Source organism: Pimephales promelas, chromosome 21 (genome assembly GCF_988280905.1).
Source record: "Pimephales promelas chromosome 21, fPimPro1.hap1.1, whole genome shotgun sequence".
Lineage (NCBI taxonomy): Eukaryota > Metazoa > Chordata > Actinopteri > Cypriniformes > Leuciscidae > Pimephales > Pimephales promelas.
Window position 1 is genome coordinate 26,528,610 of NC_142789.1, and position 18,229 is coordinate 26,546,838.

Consider the following 18,229-nt stretch of genomic DNA (forward strand, 5'->3'; position numbering starts at 1 on the left):
CTTTGTTATTTTCTACTTATTAGAAATTAGGTATTTATGTGCCTCTGAAGTCGAATAATGTGACCTTTCTCCAAAATACTGCAGTAAAATGGTTTGTTATGAGGTGTGTACTGTATGGGACGTCCCCTACAAGAATTGGCCATTAGTTTGTTTGTTTTTTCTACTTAATAGAAATGAGGTATTTATGTGCCTCTGAAGGCGAATAATGTGACATTTCTCCAAAATGCTGCAGTAAAATGGTTTGATATGAGGTGCGTATACTGTATGGGGCGTCCCCTACAAGGATTGACCATTAGTTTTTTCAAAGGCACTTTGTGACTTCACTGTTTATATAATGTAAAGGTGAAGTGCCTCCTGACTGCACAAAAGTTTCAGTTTAATTATATTTAAGCCACAGAGTAATCCATCTGTTGCCATTTTTATTATCTAAATGTTAAGATGCAGTGTTATGGAATAATGCTTAATTTATTTGCATGAAAAAAAAAAAAGAAGATTAATAATACCCATATGACAAATAAATGTACAAAGTAAATATCACTTGATATTTAGGCCTACTTCTTACACAAGAGGCGATGAAAATGGCAAATTCTTTCACACTTTCATGATTTCACATAAAACCACATAAACTGTGCATTATAATTTCTGAGGCACAATTGTTGCGTTATTAGCATCACGTTCTTTGACAGAGACATTTAATGAATGTGACGGGGCAGGTCTGAGAAATGTCACCTTTTTCAGGGTAAAGATAAAAATAGGGTGAGAATGCTAACTAACTTGTTTATTCAGATTTTTTTTTCTAGCTTTGAAAAAAATCTACAACAGTACACAGAATATTATGTAATCTCCAGCAAATGTTCAACAGTAAATGCAGTCAGGTTGATTCAGTCACATTAAATCATGTAATTTGATTTCAATAAAGCTATACTTTTATGTGGACTTTTACCTACAGGTCAACACTTGAAACATGTGACAACTTGCCCCAACCTGACAGTTGCTCTTGTATTGAGGTGACGACTAGCCCCAGTCGCCCCTAAAGGAATTCAGCTTCAGGGATGGGTGTTTTGGGGTGTTGCATTAACAATCCTTGCTTTATAAACATGAGCCTTATCCCTGTATTGAAGCATCTGGATGAACTCATATGTTGCTCCCTGGGTGTTTGCTGTTAGTTATTAACAGTGAGTCTTAAATCCAGGATCGTAATTAACCAGTTGCCAAGATACGTGACACAGAGCTGCTAAACAAATTCTCTTCGTTACAGAGAATGCACCAGAAGGAATTTTGCACCTGGCAGTTTCCTGGTTATAGTTTTACAAAGCTGCAAATAAACAAGATCACCTTTCACATAGTACAGCGGCCCTGTTAATTACTGTATGAGCACACTGACAAACTTCGTTATACTGAAGTTTTCTTCCACAAAGCCAATTTGTGTGTGTGTGTGTGTGTGTTTTGATTTTTAGCTGGGAGGGGTGAGTCTCTCATGTACACCCAAAGTTCACTCACACATTCTCATTTAATGAATGTGTGTCAGCGAAGAGGCATTATAATACATCAAAGAGCTTCAAAAACTTCTGGGTAGTAAGTAACATTTTGCATTGTTTTTTTAATTTATTTTGTGAGGATTTTTTCCCTGATGTAACATTTGATCTTTTATTGTAATTTTTTGTCAGAATATTACGTATTTTAAAGTTCAGTTCTGTGATATAATTATACAGGCCTACCAGTGGTGGCATTGATAATGGGTAAACAATCCAAAAAAATTTTTTGGCTCGATTAAAAAATACACCAGAATGAAAATGTCGGAGATGATAAAAAATGGAAATAATTTTAAAATCCAGTAGATTGTTTGTATACTCACACAAAGAAAATAGATTTAATGTTTGATATCCAGTGATACCAAATACTTTGCACTTTAAATACACATTAAAAGGTAACAAATGTCAATTTTTACAAAACATGCCTTTTTTTAAAAAGTTTTAAAAATGTCATCTACAAAAAAAAAAAAAAAGAAAAAAAGCCTGTTGCAGGGGCTTTTTTCAGAACTAAAATGTTCTGCTCCATGTATTTATTTATTTTGTCATTTTTGCTTAATGATGTTTAATGATTTAGATGTAGTTCTTTATAGGCTATTAACTATGTTGTCTTATAGAATTGTAGCTTTGTCCAATTTTATTGAAATTATTTGAAAACACACTCCGTCCTTTTCATAAAATGTTTAGCTTGAAAGGTGTGTCTGTGCTTTTTTTTTTAAACATAAAGTCAATATTTCGATGTTTTAAATATGAAATAAGTGTGTACAAATACGTTTATGGGCAATTTAATGGAGTTACTCTATATGAGAAAAAATACGCATTGCCCTTTAAAATGTATCGTGAATCCAGACATTCCAAGCAACAAACAATGATTCACGAACACCCACGTTATCTGGTCATCTGTCATTCACAGAGACACACCTGAGCCTCCTGGAAACCAGGTGACTTTTTAGCGAACACACTTTTACTGTTTCTTTAGGGCCTGAATCAGAAGCTTAAATCAGATAACAGGAGCTGAAGACTTTAAATGACGGAATAATATATATCTGATCGTTTTCTGTCGTCTTTCAGATAACCTGTCCTGGACAGTATGCTGTGTAACTGCGCGCTCTCGCGCTTCCTGCACGAGGAAGACTCGAGTACTGGACGGATGATTCGGACTGTGTAACCGAACCGGTCAGAACTATGGTCCTCTGGGGTCCCTTAAAGCCTCATAGAGACTACATCGCGAAGGATATAATCTTTGGGATTTTGTTAACCAATTTCGGTTAATCGTCTGTTGGATACCAGAGTGAAACTGTTGCGCAATGGAGTTGACGTGGTGTAGAGCTCAACTGCTCCTATTGGCCACCGCCTGTGTGTCTTCACTGGAAGTTCTGGAACGAGTCGTACACACACCAGAAAACAACGTCATCTGTCCTCAGGTTGATTATTCATTTACTGAAATGAGCTTTTATCAATTGCTTGTTACCCTAACCCTAACCCTAACCAAGCCTTGTATTCACTTAATTATAAAAATACTAATATAAAATATCAACATCACGGTGGCCTGTTCACAAAACATCATATCATTTTATATAAAACAGTACATACAAGTAAAAATGTAAATTTGTAAGTAAATAAATAAGGATGAGCAACTTGACGTGAGCTTGGCCCTTGACCAACCATGTCAAACAACATTAATGCAAATGGTAATACAAATATTATTAGAAGATACAGGCAAGCAAGATTTTGATCAGATTATAACCCAAGTTTTTGTTTTTAGGCTCTTTCAAACTGCAGTGTGAGCGATACAGAACCAATCCGAGTTCATGATGTGGACTATGGTCGTGCATTTGCGTGTTCTCTGGACGTGACGCCAAAATTGTGCTGTCATGGGAAGCATTGTACGCCATGCTTGTGGAGCTACATCTCTTTGAGTATTTCTCCAGATCCTGACGATGAAGAGGACAGCGCTATTGTGGAATCAGAAAATGAAGATGAATACAGTGGTAAGTCCTCAAAGTAGCAGCAACTTACAGTTGTTGGTTTACACAAACATATGATTTACATACTCACAGCCTATTCTAATTTCAGGAGAATTGGATTCAAGATGCGTTCCCACACCCAACAACACACCAGAAGGTCGAAGAGTAAGCTTTTGCTCATTCATAACAACATTTTATTTTGAAAAATAATGTCTGAACTCGATTTCATCTTTAATTAAAACCTTTAACGCCTTGCTCACTTTAACAGAACTCTCTCTGTGAAGACCCATATCAAGGTAGGCCGTTAGTGAACCTCAAAATATCTCTTAGTCCTTCATTTTTTTATCATTGCTAATGGATGTAAGCAAGCTTAGATTTTCTCACACAGTATGCTTTTGTTGAAAGACTATTGTTTGCCGTGTAGTGCATTGATAAAGCTTGACTCTTTGTCTTTTCTTCATGTAGTTACGATATGCTACAGATCAGCCGAAAGGCAGCAAGAACGCTGCAAGAGATTAGACTTCACAATGACTTCTGCTGGGACTCACAAAATTCTCAATGTGAGTGTCTGTCACCTCCGTGTTCATTTCATCTACACATATCGCTCTCCTCTGTGTTACAGTATTACAAATTCTCAGTAAATAAATAAGCATGAGTAACTTGACCGAATTATTTATTTGTACCAGTAATGATGACAGTGTAGTATTTGAAACTTTTAAATTAATACTTTATTTTATATTTATATAAATATTTCTAGCACGCCAGGCAAGTTCAAATTCATGTCAGGTGTGTTGTACATTGTAAAAGTATTCAGTGAACAAATGCAGAATTTCCGGATAAACCAGATTTAAGCAGTGGTGAAGAAAATCGTTGCATAAATAAAAATGGTGACTTGATTTTAATCTCGGCGTTTAATTTTGTGTCACGCAGCTGATTCTGGTGGAGTATGAAGATGTTGACTTTGGCAGAAGCATGGAGATCACCGTTGTGTCGCCCCGTCGTCAGTCACGAAAAGTTGATATTCCTGCATTAAAAATAGGTAGCAGTTGCTTTTACTCACTCTATATACACGTGTACACGGGTGCAAAGTTTGTAATAATAATTACTTTTTTTCACTTTCACCAAGGCTGCATGTTAATATTTGTTTTTACAAACACAGTAAAAACAGTAATATTGTGAATCACAGGAATAAAGTTTATATATAATTTTATTTTAGATCATAATATCATTTCACAATATTATTTCACAGCTTTGTTATTTAACTATATGTTTTCATTGACCAATCAGTAACATGTTAGCATGTTCAATTACAGTAATGTGTTTTTTCTCTTGGCAGTATGTTCCTCATCACACCTCAAAGACATAAAGCAGTGTAAAGGTATGTTTGGATTCATTGTATTGCTTATCTATCTGACATTAAAAAGCTTCCCCATTTAAGTCCATACTAAAAGGTATTTCAAACCGTACTCCTAATTTAAAAAGGTTCAGCGATGGTTATTTGCAGCACCTAATGTTTAGCATATGTGTAATAAAAACATCTCCATAGTGGATGTGCAAATTTCACTTAATACTCCATGTTTGGGTGACTGTCCATCATTTTTAGGTCCCAGGATGATCACTGAGAGACATGATGATGTGGTTAAGATTCTAGTAGTCAATGAGGATAAAGAACCGTCTAAACCCACATTTCTGTGTACGAAACGTGGAAGAGAAGGCAAATGCTGGGTCAGTTTACTTTCACGTGACTTCTGTGCGATAATGCCTGAAGGTTCATTGTGCTTACTATGCAAACCAGTTTTGTTCTAGTCATCAGCTGCATTTTCTATGTAACTTATCATACCTTTTTTCTCTCAGCTCTTGGCAAATAACAGCATTCCACTGGAGTCAATCACTGACTGCATGTGTTTTCAGGTACTTTTCAAACATGCACACACTCTAAACAATGTCTGCTAAAACTAGTGTTGTAGTCAGCACCATCTAAACCGACACAGGGTCAAGACCAAAATCAATGTGTTGACTATGAAAAGAACAAGACTTTTAGGGGTTGAGAGCAATACAAGTCCAAGTCGAGACCAAAACCAATGTTTGTTGAGACCAAGTAAAGACCAAGACTTTAAGGGGTTGAGACCAGACAAATACAAGACCAAGGCAGGGCGAGACCAAGTAAAGTAAGTCCAAGACCAGACCAACACTCCTTAAATTCATCTAAACATCCACATGTATTGATTTCCAACCAAGCACAACAGTAACAAAAGAAATCAAATTAGAAATACAGTAAGTTATTGATTGCATTTCAAGCTGGGCCTTTTACATCCAATTCCATTAGTGATGTTAACAAATAAATAAGAAAATGCACTGGCAACTTAGTGCGGTCTTGACCCTCTTAAAACCCTCAGACCAAAACAAGAAATAGTACACAAATGTGGACGAGACCGAGACAAGACCAAGACCTTCAGAAATACAGAGTATTACACTAGCTAAAACACATTTGTACATTATTTTAACATGCTCTTTGTCTCTGCACACTTAAGGCTTGGAATGAAGATCAGAATAAAGCTCGTTCAGAATACTGTCCCTTTGAAAACAACAAAACAGGTAAAACCACAACAAAATTCCACTAATGGCCCCATGACTTTTCTAGTTGTTCGGGATTTTCTGGATAAGGATTAATAAAAGTATTATTAATATATAAAATATTAATATATATTTTCAATGTTATTTCTTTTCTTTTTTTGCTACCTGATAAAAGGTTTTATAGCTTGGCATAACTAGAAAAGAAATCATCAAAATACATGACTTTTCCATTTCTAGAAACTAGAGCCAGACTGATATATCGGCAGGCCGATATTATCGGCCGATATTAGGCATTTTCTAAAATATCGGTATCGGCAGTTATAATGGCCGTTAAATGAATATTTCAAAAATAAAATAAAAACGGGCGAATCACGCTTTAACCATGTCATGAGTGTTGGAGTTGTATAGTTTGTCCACCAGAGGGCACTCTACACAGTCCCTGTTGGCAACACTTGTGTATAATGCGCCACACATCCTGCAACCTGCTGATCCAGAGAGAACCAGTTATGCGTTATCATATTATTTTAGTTAAAACTCATAATTAACTACAAATAACTAATGTTAGGGAAATCTGATAATATTTTGTTGCTCGTTTCTGAAATAATAATAATAATAATATTAATATCGGCCGATATATCGGAATATCGGACTTTAAAACCAACAAATATTTGTATCGTATCGGCCTTCAAAATCCTTTATCGGTCGGGCTCTACTAGAAACCACAATTTTAAAATTGAACCTCATTCTGCACACCCAGCCAGTTTCTCAAGACAGTGTGAAGCCTGGTTCTTTAAAAAGACAAACATTTGTTGTGGGTCTGAATTAAAACAAGAAGTTGCTTTGGCTTATTTTAATGCTTGTTATATCTTATATTGTAAATCAATTTGAGTCATCTTGAGGCCCTCTTGCAAGAAAAAACCCTTAAGATCTATGGACCTGGATGTTCAATGCAATATTCATATATTCTGTGTACCTACAATGTTTTTCTCTGGCAGAATTTAGAGCCAATGTCCTGATAAAGATGTCAGTGTCTGTGGCCCACATCAAGACAAATGATGATGAGCCGGTGATGAGCTGGAACTTAACGGTACCCTGCAGGATAAGTGCTGAACTGTGGCCGTGTCAGCTCGAGGCTGATGGACAATGCAGAGAAATTAAAGGATTCAGACAGCACCACTTGAAGGATTGGGAGGAAAACAGCACAAAGCTATGGGTAAATATATGGGAATATGTCAACTTTGACATGAATGGATTCAACTGAGTGTAACAGTTTTCTCCATTGGGAAGTACATTTTTAATAATAACTGAAAAACCTTTAAAGACAGCTTTGCTGTGAGCTACACGGTTGTTAATTGATGATATTTGCTTCTGTTGAACCTGTCAGTATAAAATATATAAAATTGAACAGCAGAATCCATGGTGTAAAACTACATTACCCATGATGCTGTACAGAAAATTCCACCAATTAGTGAGAAAAAATATCTTTTATAATAACAATAATAATAAAATAGTGTTACTTATTTTTTTGTTGTTGTAATTAGTAATGAACAATTTTGTATTATCTAAATCTGAAAGAAGGCAAAATAGAAATAGTGATCTCAGACTTTTGAAGCTGAATGATGCTATCTTGTTTGGTTTCATTTTCATTTATGTGAAATTGAATATCACACCTACTCTCAGACTGAGGTCAAAGCCAATAATTGTTTTTCCATCTGGTTAAAAAGTGGTTTGCTATAATGCTATTTGCTCTGCAGGCATCCGGGAAATTTGTGAACATCACGTCTCGGAATCATCTGCAGCTCTGTTTGAAGGTATCATATCATCTGCCTTTTTAATTTCCTTAGTTTCAATTCATTTCAGTGCAAACAGATCATGGACATGGCAAACATTGTTCATTGTTTGTGTGTTTGTCTGCAGGTTAAAGTGGATGGAAAGATTGTGCAGTACTGTCAACATCGCTGTAAGTTTATGAAATGAAAAAACATGTATATCCTGTTTAATTAAAGCTTCCATTCATTGTCATTTGATCATGGCGATGCCTGTGTGGTCAATGTGTTAAAACCAACATTTGCTGTACTGAACATATGACAGATGTGATGTTATCAGTTGTTTTACGGTGTACTGTTGTTTTAGTGGAACGACAGTACTGGAGCCTTGTTCTTCTACCGCTGATCCTTGTTTGTCTGACTATTTTTGGAGTTCTTCTGGTGAACAAACTGAAAGGTAAGTCTTTACAGTCTACAGCATCTCTATTTATATAGTAATACGTTTTCCTCTCAGCAACAAAGAAACAACACAATGTATAGAGTGACTTTTATTACAATTATTATACTGTATGTATTTTAATTTAATTGTGTATAAAAAATGTATTTGTGATGGTTTTTTTATACAAATCTGAAACATATGGAGGCTTGTTTCCACCACTGAAAAAATTTTTTTTTTAAAAATAATTGCGACTTTTTATCTCACAATTGTAAGATATGAAGTCAGAATTATGAGAAATAAAGTCGCAATCGCGAGATATAAAGTTGCAATTGCATGTTATAAAGTCAGAATTGCGTGATATAGTCGCAATTCTGAGAGGAAAAGACAGATGTGCAACTTTTTATCTCACAATTCTGACTTTTTTCTCACAATTCTGACTGTATAACACATAATTGCGAGTTTATATGTCGAAATTCTGACATCTATTCTCAGAATTGTGAGATATAAATTCGCAATTGTGAGTTATCAGGCCAATTCTAAGGGGAAAGAAAGACTAACTTTTTCCCCCTCAGAATAGTTTATATCTCGCAATTCTGACTTTACAACACGCAATTTCGACTTAATATCAATCAATTCTTACTTTATATGTCGCAATTCTGACTTTGTATCTCGCAATTGCGACTTTCACAAAATTCTGACTTTATATCTCGCAATTCTGAGAAATAAAGTCAGAATTGCGAGATAGTACCTGTTTTATTTTTCATTGTGTGGCAGAAACAAGCTTCCATAGTCATATATTCACCATGAATTAAAAAAAAAAAATATATATATATATATAATTTTCTGTTATGTTAATAGATCGTCACTGTTTTTTTGACTTGTCACCCTGCTTTCTAGATGTTCCCATTGGCTGTTAAAAAATCCATTAGCCAATATATAAACTCAGTTACTTTATTATATATCGTTTATATATATCGTAGCATTTTTATGATAGATAACTACAGTTCTGCCAGAGTACAACTGATTTGAAGAGACAGTTGTGTTTTTTGTTAAGTTTTTGGAGATGTTGAAGAGACAGACTTGTCTCTCTGCTCTCAATGGCTCTATTCATGTGTCTGTCAGTGGCACATATTTTTGTTCTGATCTGTGTCGAACACATTTATTCCATCTCAGCATGCTCTTTGTCTGTCTCTCCTCCTCCTTCATGTCTTATTTTCTGTTCTTTCATCCATCTTGGCCTTGGTTTTTAAGCTTCGTTCAATGGTTTCATGTTTTTGTCTGATGCAATTATACATTCTTGTATGTCTCTCTCACAGGGTCTCGTAGGAAATTGGACAGATGTCATTCTCAAGGTACCCAATCTGTTTATGCATTTGTCTGTAAGAAGAGGGAAAGTTCTCCAAAAAAAAAATTGGTCTTAATTTACTTAATTGACTTTTTCTCTCTCTCTCTAGATATGAAGGGACAGGTGTTGTTGTTCCATTCCTCCGCCACAGACCCACAGTTGGTGTGTACGCTGGGCCAGTTGCTTTCCGAGCAGGGTTTCGGAGTATTTCTCGACCTGTGGAACCAAACAGAGCTTGGTTCTCTCGGCCCGGCAGCGTGGCACCACTCCAAGCTCGATCACATCCAGAAACACGGAGGCAAAGCCCTTCTTTTGCTTTGTCCATCAACACTACAGAGAGCCGAGTGCTACTGGAACATTGCAGTGGAAAAACAAAGCGATCCTGCAACATACTCCTCAGATACGCTGGCTTCGGCCCTGGCCTGCATTTTAGCTGACCGCCAGAAGGGCGGCGCTGCTCAGCGTTTCGTCCTTGTGCAATTGGAGTGTCAGGAACTTTTTATTAAAGAGGAGCTGCCAGTGTTGTTCAGGGGCCTGCCGCTCTATAAACTGCCCTCACAGTCTCAGGGATTACTCATGGAGCTGTGTTGGGAGAGCCCAAATAATGTCTGTGGGAAGTTGAAGAAGATGTGGTGGATAAAAAGGGCACGGAGGAAGCTTGCCAAAGGAGTGCAGAACATTTCTAATAGGATGAGAGCGAGGACTGATACCATGCTCACTCAAAGTGACTCACTCAGCCTAGACACAGAAGACACCGAGGAAAGAGTTTTTCTCAAAAATGAACAGCTCTGACATGTCATGGTCATGTACTCAAACATTGTTTTTAAAATGTCTTGTCACTTTTGACTATGGACAGACTACATACAAGTACCAGTAGGTATAGCACGTCCTTTAAAACATGGTGTTGTCACGTTGCTCTGTGTGTGTGGATATGCTAATCACCATCACATCATGAAGTACTATATAATATTGAAATATAAATTGTATTTTTTTTAGGCCTACAATACCATATAACCTCAGAGGATTGATAAAGTAGGAAGTCTGCATGTCCATGTGCACATGAGGAAATTTCAGACGCTACAGGAAATACATGAAGAATTAAATGGATAAATACACTGAAAAATTAAAAGAGATCACTATATGCCTACATATGCTATTCTGTAGAATATGTAGCCTATAATTGTATATTTTTATATTTGGAAAGATGTTATCTTTTATTGATCCGTTCCATCTCAGCTTTAACGTGATGTTTGTAAATAATTCACTGGATATTTAATTAGGCTACATAAATTTCATAGGCTAAACATGGCTTATTGTGTTAACTGAACTTTTGTAATGTCATGCATTTTAAATGCTCTAGTTGTACTCAATTATACAGTTTATTTGAGCTTTTAGTGTTCTGTCATGGGCTGACTTCTCTGGTTTCACAGTCTGTTTGCTGGTTTTAAAAAGGTTTGGGCCATGCTTCAGCTGGTCTGACTGGCCAAACACAGTCAAACACCAACTTAGACAAGACTAACCATCAGGCAAGTCTATAAAAAGAAGATAAGAAGGGGAACAGCATTCAAATATTGTACACCACCAGACCTGCTAAAAGTACATCCTGTTACTTGAGAAGTGTGTGTGTCGCGCGCGATGTCCGGCTGCACTGGTTATGCGCGTTCATGACTGAAGAGAAGTTCTTTAGAAACAGAGAAAAAGACTTGGTGAATCGCAAGTCAGGTATAATTGATCTAAACAATAATTGTTGTTCGATTTTAAATCTTTATTGTGTGTTTTAAAAACCAGAGACTTTTTCTTTTGTAGCCTAGAGGTTAAAAAACCCCAGAATGACCCTGAAGCAGTGCTTAGCCGATGTTAGTCATGTGGTGTGTGTTATTTTTCTCCGCGCTGGTCAACCATTTGTGATTCCCATAGGAAGCGAAGACGAAATATTCATGAGCCAACTCATCACCAAAGGATTGTCACGGCACCCCGTATATTTTAATGAGCAAGCGTTTATCAGTCGATGCTGGAATATCCTATGCAATAGCAATATTCATATACAAGAATTTACTAATTATCCATCAAACTGCGGAGAGAGAGAGCGAAAGAGAGAGAGAGAGTGTGTGTGAGAGAGAGTTTGTTCCGTCCTGATCCCAAAAAACGGAAACTGGAAAAACTGGTTTTACGGACATCCCGACCACTTCTCATATTCTCATGTCGCATGTTTGTGAGTATTTCAAATATGAATTCCATGCTGGACTTTAGCGTTCTGCTTATCGCTTTCGTTTTAAAGTAATTAAAAATTTATAGTAGGCTACACTTTATTTTAAGGTGACGTAGTTACATTGTGCTAGTGCATTCATTTATATGTAGCCTACTTGCTATTTACGATTAGGATTTGATTTAGGGTTTACTTGTAATTATGCATAATTTACTTAGACTGCTATTAATAGTAGTAACCTAACTAACATCAACATAAAATAAAGTGTTACCAAATCTCCATATAACTTACTCACGCACGCTCCAAAAAGTATAAAAAGTAAATATAAGTCAAGCACCAATATAAATAGAATTTTATGTTTTGACATAAATTATTAGAAACAACTGAAATAACAGTTAAGCTAATGTCTAAAATCGTAGTTGATAAGACAGTTCTTACACCTCAAACACTTTAAATAATATAATTAAGCTGCTTTGGATAAAAGATCACACCTTAAAATTGGTAAAAGTTTTTGTAAATGAAATTGAATTTTTTTATCCTCAAACAAACTCCTGTTTTTAAAATCCTCAGACTTCACAAGGAGTTTTATTTCGAGCGGGTCCGTATCAGCTTATACTTTGTGTGAGAAAGTGTGAGTCTGAAGGGTTGCACTGATGCGTGGAGAGTGATGTCCCGCTCACGGATGTTCTTCCTGTCTACTGTGCTCGTCGTGGCCCTTTTTCGTCTCATTTTGGGTCAGAACTGCTCAGAGCACTGCAAGGCATGTGGAGGGCCAGAAAAAGACCAATGTCTTCAGTGCCAAAGCGGATTCATCCTGCATGACAACCTGTGTGTGGGTAAGATGATCAGCAGCAGTGTGCGCTTGATTCACCTCATGCTCCATATTTCATTCAGAGGTTCACTTCTTTTACTTCGACAGATGTTGATGAATGTGGTACTGATCTGGATCGGTGTCCCGACAACACGTACTGCTTGAACACCCATGGCTCTTATGAATGCAAAGGTCAGTGGGATTTTCTCTCAGAGGTATTTTATCATTAACACTCTTGATTACACCGTTTTCATTTAATTTTGCTTATTGTTTTATGATTTCTCCAGGATGTGATAAGGCCTGTGTTGGCTGTATGGGTGGAGGAGCTGCCCGCTGTAAGAAATGTGCTCCTGGTTTCAGGTCATCAGGGATAAAATGCATAGGTGAGTTCTACATATAACTATAGTGTCGTTTATCAGTCTTTTTGAAGTATAAAATATAACCGTATAAAATGAATCCATTATTTCCCCTGCCCATTCAGTCTTAAAGTTTAATAGTAAACTTTAAAAACAATTATGGATGAACCATTTACTGCAATATTCCATAAACGAATTGAATTGGAATTGTCCATTTTGATATCATGGTGAATTTAGAGTTGATAAACTTTTGTGGACTCGAATCTTTCTCAGGTTTGATCTCAAGTTACCTAAAAAATACAAATCTTTTCTCTGAAGCCTGCAGCGTTTTAGACTCCTTCCAGAAGTAAATGTCATGCATTCTCTGACTGTACAGAAGTTTTGAACAGAAGAACAGAATGTTGTACAGCCAGAGAATGCATGATATTCTCAGTCACTTCATGATTGAGTCTAAAACGCTGAAGGCTGTAGAGAAAAGAAATTTCAACTTGTATTTTTTTAAGTAATTAAAAAAAAAAAAAAAAACCTGAGAAAGAATCTGAGAAAGAAACTTTTGAGATCCTCAAAAGTTTCACATTTGAGATTCTTGTCAAACATTGTTGTAAATGCAAGAACAAAAAGAACCGAATTTTGAATAAAGTTGAAATTCGAATTCTATTCTAAAGTTGAAAGTCCCATGGTAGATCTGCTTTTGTTCGGCTGAACAATATAAAGATAGAAAGATATTAATAGCAGGAGTAAATCATTTAAAATATATTTTTGTTTCTGATGCAATGAGATCCAGACAAGCAATGATGAAAAATGTATTTAGTAAAAATGATAACGACAACAAATGAATGAAGTAAATATGAAAATTGTACTAGTAAACAAGAAATAGCATCTATCTTATTCAATAGTTTAAAATTAAATCCAGAGTACTGAATCTAACAGACGAGTACTGAGGAAGAAGGACCCAAAAGTAGAAAGATATTTGAAGAATGAAAGGAGAGGCAGAAGTGAAGAGCAAAATAAGAGCAAGAGAATATTGCAGATCTTGCATTATCTCCTGTCTGCAGAGATGGAAACAGATATTTTGATACAAAGGTACATCGGATATTACATTCTGATGGAAAATATACCCGCTCGATCTTACAGCACAGAAGATACATCAAAGATCTTACATTCTGAAATAATCAAACATATTAGAGCATATAGTAGAACATATATAAATGAATGAATAACATGTAAAATAATAAAAATGCAATATAAGGAATATAACAATTAATAATGATTCAATGAATATCAATGATTAAAATGTACCAAAAAAAAGAGATTCATTAGATTCATAAAATAAAATAAATAAAATGTATTAATCAGATAAATACATGTGAATACATTTGCTCCTGTTCAAGAAAAATCTATGAAAAAAGAATGAATCTCTTAGTTAAAGACACAAATTAGTTCTTCTGCATGAAATGCTACCATCCTGTGGCTATAATGCAGTACGTGTTTCCAGCAAGAAAGTTAAAGTAGTTCACTTTTAAAAAAACTTTGGCTGATAATTTACTCACCCCCATGTCATCCAAAATGTCCACGTCTTTCTTTCTTCAGTCGAAAAGAAATTAAGGTTTTTGATGAAAACATTCCAGGATTTTTCTCCATATAATGGACTTCAATGGGGTCCAAAAGACTGTTTCAGTGCAAACTGTTGAAAGGGCTTTAAACGATTCCAGACGATGAATAAGGGTTTTATTAATCGAAACGATCGCTCATTAAAAAATTTTTTTTTTACGTTTAATAAGCTCAAATGCTTGCCTTGCTCTGTTCTGTGTGACTCTGCTGTTCGAACTCGTTCATCAAAATAAACGAATCTTTTTCCGAGTCAATTCGTTCATTTTGTTTGTTGAATGAACCAAATGACTCGAAAATTTTTTTGATGAACGAGTTCGAACAAGAGAGTCACGAACGTGCGTCACAGAACAGAGCAAGGCAAGCATTTGAGCTTATAAAACTTTTTTTTTTTTAAATGAGCCAGCGTTTCGCATCGTTACTCCTTTAACAATTTAAAAAATCTGCAATACTTTAAAAAAAATATCTTTTTTATCATTAGTATATTGCAACAATATGAATGTCTTTGTTTTATAATTGTCAAGATGTTCATATTTTCTCCTCGTAATATTTCATTTGGCATCATATCTGGTTGTGTGTGTTTGAGAAAAGACAGCTGAGTGTTTCTCCTGCAGATATAGATGAGTGTGCTGAGGAGGTGTTGGCCTGTCCTGGTGTCAATGTCTTCTGTGTGAATACAGAGGGGTCTTTTCACTGTCAGTGTGCAGGCGGATACACACGCACCGGCAACACCTGTGAGAGGAGCCAGGCCTCAGGTGAGCTGAATCCCAAATCGCACACTTCTCTAATATATAGTTGGCGAAAAACAGTATGTTACAAAAGATTCACAGTACTCATAAAACAGTCGGCAAAAAGAACCCGGATGACCTACTTCTTCCTGTGAGAATCTGAAGTGCGCATACGATGGACACTTTACTGTCCCATGAGGCCACAGGAGAGGATTAATGAATGCAGTGAAGTGACGTAACTCACGCTGGTAGATCACTCGATAATGAGTGTAGCACATCTACTCTAGATGAACCGTAACTCTATAGTAAGTACATGTAGTTAATTAATATTACTGAGTACTTATTTAAGTACAATGTAACTGTCACCTTAATAAAGAGTTACGAAAATATTTATTGTGGTTTTAGGTTTAGTAATCTATAAAAGCCTGCTGTGAACTTCAAACACTGAATTAGATCTGGCCCAAAAGACCTTTGCAGTTTCATGTAACTCAGTGTATTGTGCTTGTTTGTTACATAATATGAGAGTAAGTATTCATTTCATATTCATTCAGTTTGAGTTCTTGACTTGCCTGTCCCTGTACTACACTACACGCAACTTTATTGTCTTGGGAGCCGACACGCTGTTCAACAAAAGTGAAAGTTTCATTCAATAACATTAGTTAATACATTAGTTAACACGATCTAACTTCGAGCGATATTGTTTTTACAGCATTTATTAACCGTTGTTTGAGTTAGTTAATAAAAATAGTCGTTAATTGTTTGTTCATGTTAGTTCACCGTGCATTGACTAATGTTAAATGCTGTGATTTGATTTTAATAATGTAATAAATGTCGAAATTAACATAAATTATGGATTAATAAAGACTGCGATGTCAACAATGTTAAAGTCTTACCGAAAATATATTTATAAAATATAACTTTAGTTACGTAAATGTTTTCCAATTGCAGTGCATAATCCATCAATGCACAATATTCTTAAAAACAAAAAGAAATGGTTCATTGATATCTATATTCTGTATTCTATATATTTCAACGACACTGCATTTTTTACATGGTCTGTATCTTTTATCAGATTCTGCTGAAAAGGGTTTTTTGGATGACATTCAGGAGGATGAAGTGGAGGTTCTGCAGCAGATGTTCTTCGGGGTGGTGTTGTGCGCGTTGGCCACGTTGGCGGCTAAAGGGGACTTGGTGTTCACCTCCATCTTTATGGGGGCCGTGGCGGCCATGGCTGGATACTGGCTCTCTGATAAGAGCGACCGACTGATAGATTCCATCTTGAGGGGGAGATAAATACAAAAGGGGCCTGCAAAGTTGTGTTTCCTGCAAAGTTGGGCCATTTCTTACACAATGAGATGAGTTTATGTTGAGATCAAATGGCCCAAGCTAGAAAAAAAAAAATCTCATTCCACTCACTAGTTGCCCTGTATGGCGCAGTGGATAAGACACATGCCTTTAAGTGTGAGAGACCCGGGTTTGAATCCACTATGAGACACCAATGTGTCCCTGAGTAAGACACTTAAAGGGTTAGTTCACCCAAAAATGAAAATTAAGTTTCATTTTTGAATACTTACGTAATTTTTCTATTTTTTTGTTCAGAAATCTCTTGAACTCTCGTCTCAGGCCTAGAAGGAAGAAAAGGAATAGTTGAATAAAGTCGTTATTTTTGTTGTTGTTTTTTTGCACAAAAAGTATTCTCGTCGCTTGATAAACTTAAAGTTGAGCCACTGTAGTCACATGGAATATTTAAACATTTTCTTCGATGACTTTCTGGGCCGTCAAGTTTCAATCCCTTAGGGTGCCGATGTAGCAGTGATCCACCTCTCAGATTTAATCAAAAATGTCTTCATTTGTGTTCCGAATATGAACGAAGGTCTTCCGGGGTTGGTACAGCATGGGGGTGAGTAAATAATGACTTATTTTTCATTTTTGGGTGAACTATCCCTTTAACCCCTAGTTGCTCCAGAGGCGTGCGATCTCTGACGTATATAGCCATATATGATGTCATTTTTTTATTGTGTTGTTTGTGTTTTTAGGGAGCAAACTAACAGTTTAGCCTAACTGCATTGCACTAACTGGTTATGAAAAGTTATTTTGATTAGGTGGAACATGATATCTACTTCTGGAAAGAGTCTAAAACACTGCAGGCTTCAGAGAAAAGAAAGTAATTTCAGAAAAAAACCTCAGAAAGAAAGAGTCCACAAAAGTTGATCAACTCTAAATAAAACTTCTTTTGATCAGACTTTATATAGTGAGCTGCATCTGGTGGTAATTGTTTTTTATTTTCTAGGTGTAATAAATGTGCACTACTTTTCAAAAGTTTGGGGTTGTTATGATTATTTATGTTTTTGGAAAGAAGATGCTCGCCAAGGCTGCTTTTATTTGATAATAAATACAGTAAAAACAGCAATAGTGTAAAATACTACTACAATTTAAAAAGGTTATTTGGATATATATTAAAATGTATTTTTTTCTCGTGATTTTCAGCATCATCTTCAGTCACGGTCTTTTAGAAATCATTAAAATATGCTGATTTACTCCTGACGTAACTATGAAAGTAAAATAATGTCAAATTTCTTTGAAACAAAAAGCATGTTGAATTGCACCAATTGAAAAAAAAAATACATTGCGTTAACCATGATTGCATTTTAATCCATTGTATTTTTAAGGCTTGCATTTTTATGGACTGAAATTCAACATGGTTGAATATTTAAGCTGTGAATATTTCATTTAAAAACATTTCAAACACATTTTCATTATTAAAAATGCAATAATGCATATTCACCTTTCATATTTGACTTCCAAAATTTTCAAACTGTTTAAAAATACAACTTATAATATTAAACAGGCAATTTTCGGTCCATTTTATTTCGCCTTGAAAATTCGCTTCCACGAATTCA

The 18,229-nt window shown here is 35.7% G+C and overlaps 2 protein-coding genes across 3 annotated transcripts; both read left to right on the forward strand.

Annotated features, from left to right (window-relative positions):
- Nucleotides 1-1,441: 1,441 nt before the first annotated feature.
- Nucleotides 1,442-11,007, forward strand: il17rc (interleukin 17 receptor C). The gene is made up of 17 exons (XM_089124924.1): nt 1,442-1,575; nt 2,601-2,953; nt 3,295-3,520; nt 3,606-3,661; nt 3,765-3,792; nt 3,962-4,056; nt 4,427-4,535; nt 4,833-4,874; nt 5,100-5,221; nt 5,351-5,407; nt 6,028-6,091; nt 7,066-7,283; nt 7,825-7,881; nt 7,988-8,030; nt 8,204-8,293; nt 9,592-9,627; nt 9,730-11,007. Exons 2-17 carry the CDS (start codon nt 2,837-2,839, stop codon nt 10,410-10,412), a joined length of 2,043 nt encoding a protein of 680 aa, XP_088981050.1. The 5' UTR covers nt 1,442-1,575; nt 2,601-2,836; the 3' UTR covers nt 10,413-11,007.
- Nucleotides 11,008-11,138: 131 nt separating this feature from the next.
- On the forward strand, nt 11,139-17,809 carry creld1a (CRELD disulfide isomerase 1a). Of its 2 annotated transcripts, none has more exons than XM_039673935.2 (6): nt 11,139-11,342; nt 12,397-12,662; nt 12,746-12,829; nt 12,925-13,020; nt 15,216-15,356; nt 16,402-17,809. In XM_039673935.2, exons 2-6 carry the CDS (start codon nt 12,494-12,496, stop codon nt 16,620-16,622), a joined length of 711 nt encoding a protein of 236 aa, XP_039529869.2. In that variant the 5' UTR covers nt 11,139-11,342; nt 12,397-12,493; the 3' UTR covers nt 16,623-17,809. The 2 variants fall into 2 exon arrangements, with proteins under 2 accessions (XP_039529869.2, XP_039529870.2); XM_039673936.2 differs by lacking the exon at nt 11,139-11,342 and adding an exon at nt 11,368-11,832.
- Nucleotides 17,810-18,229: the final 420 nt, after the last annotated feature.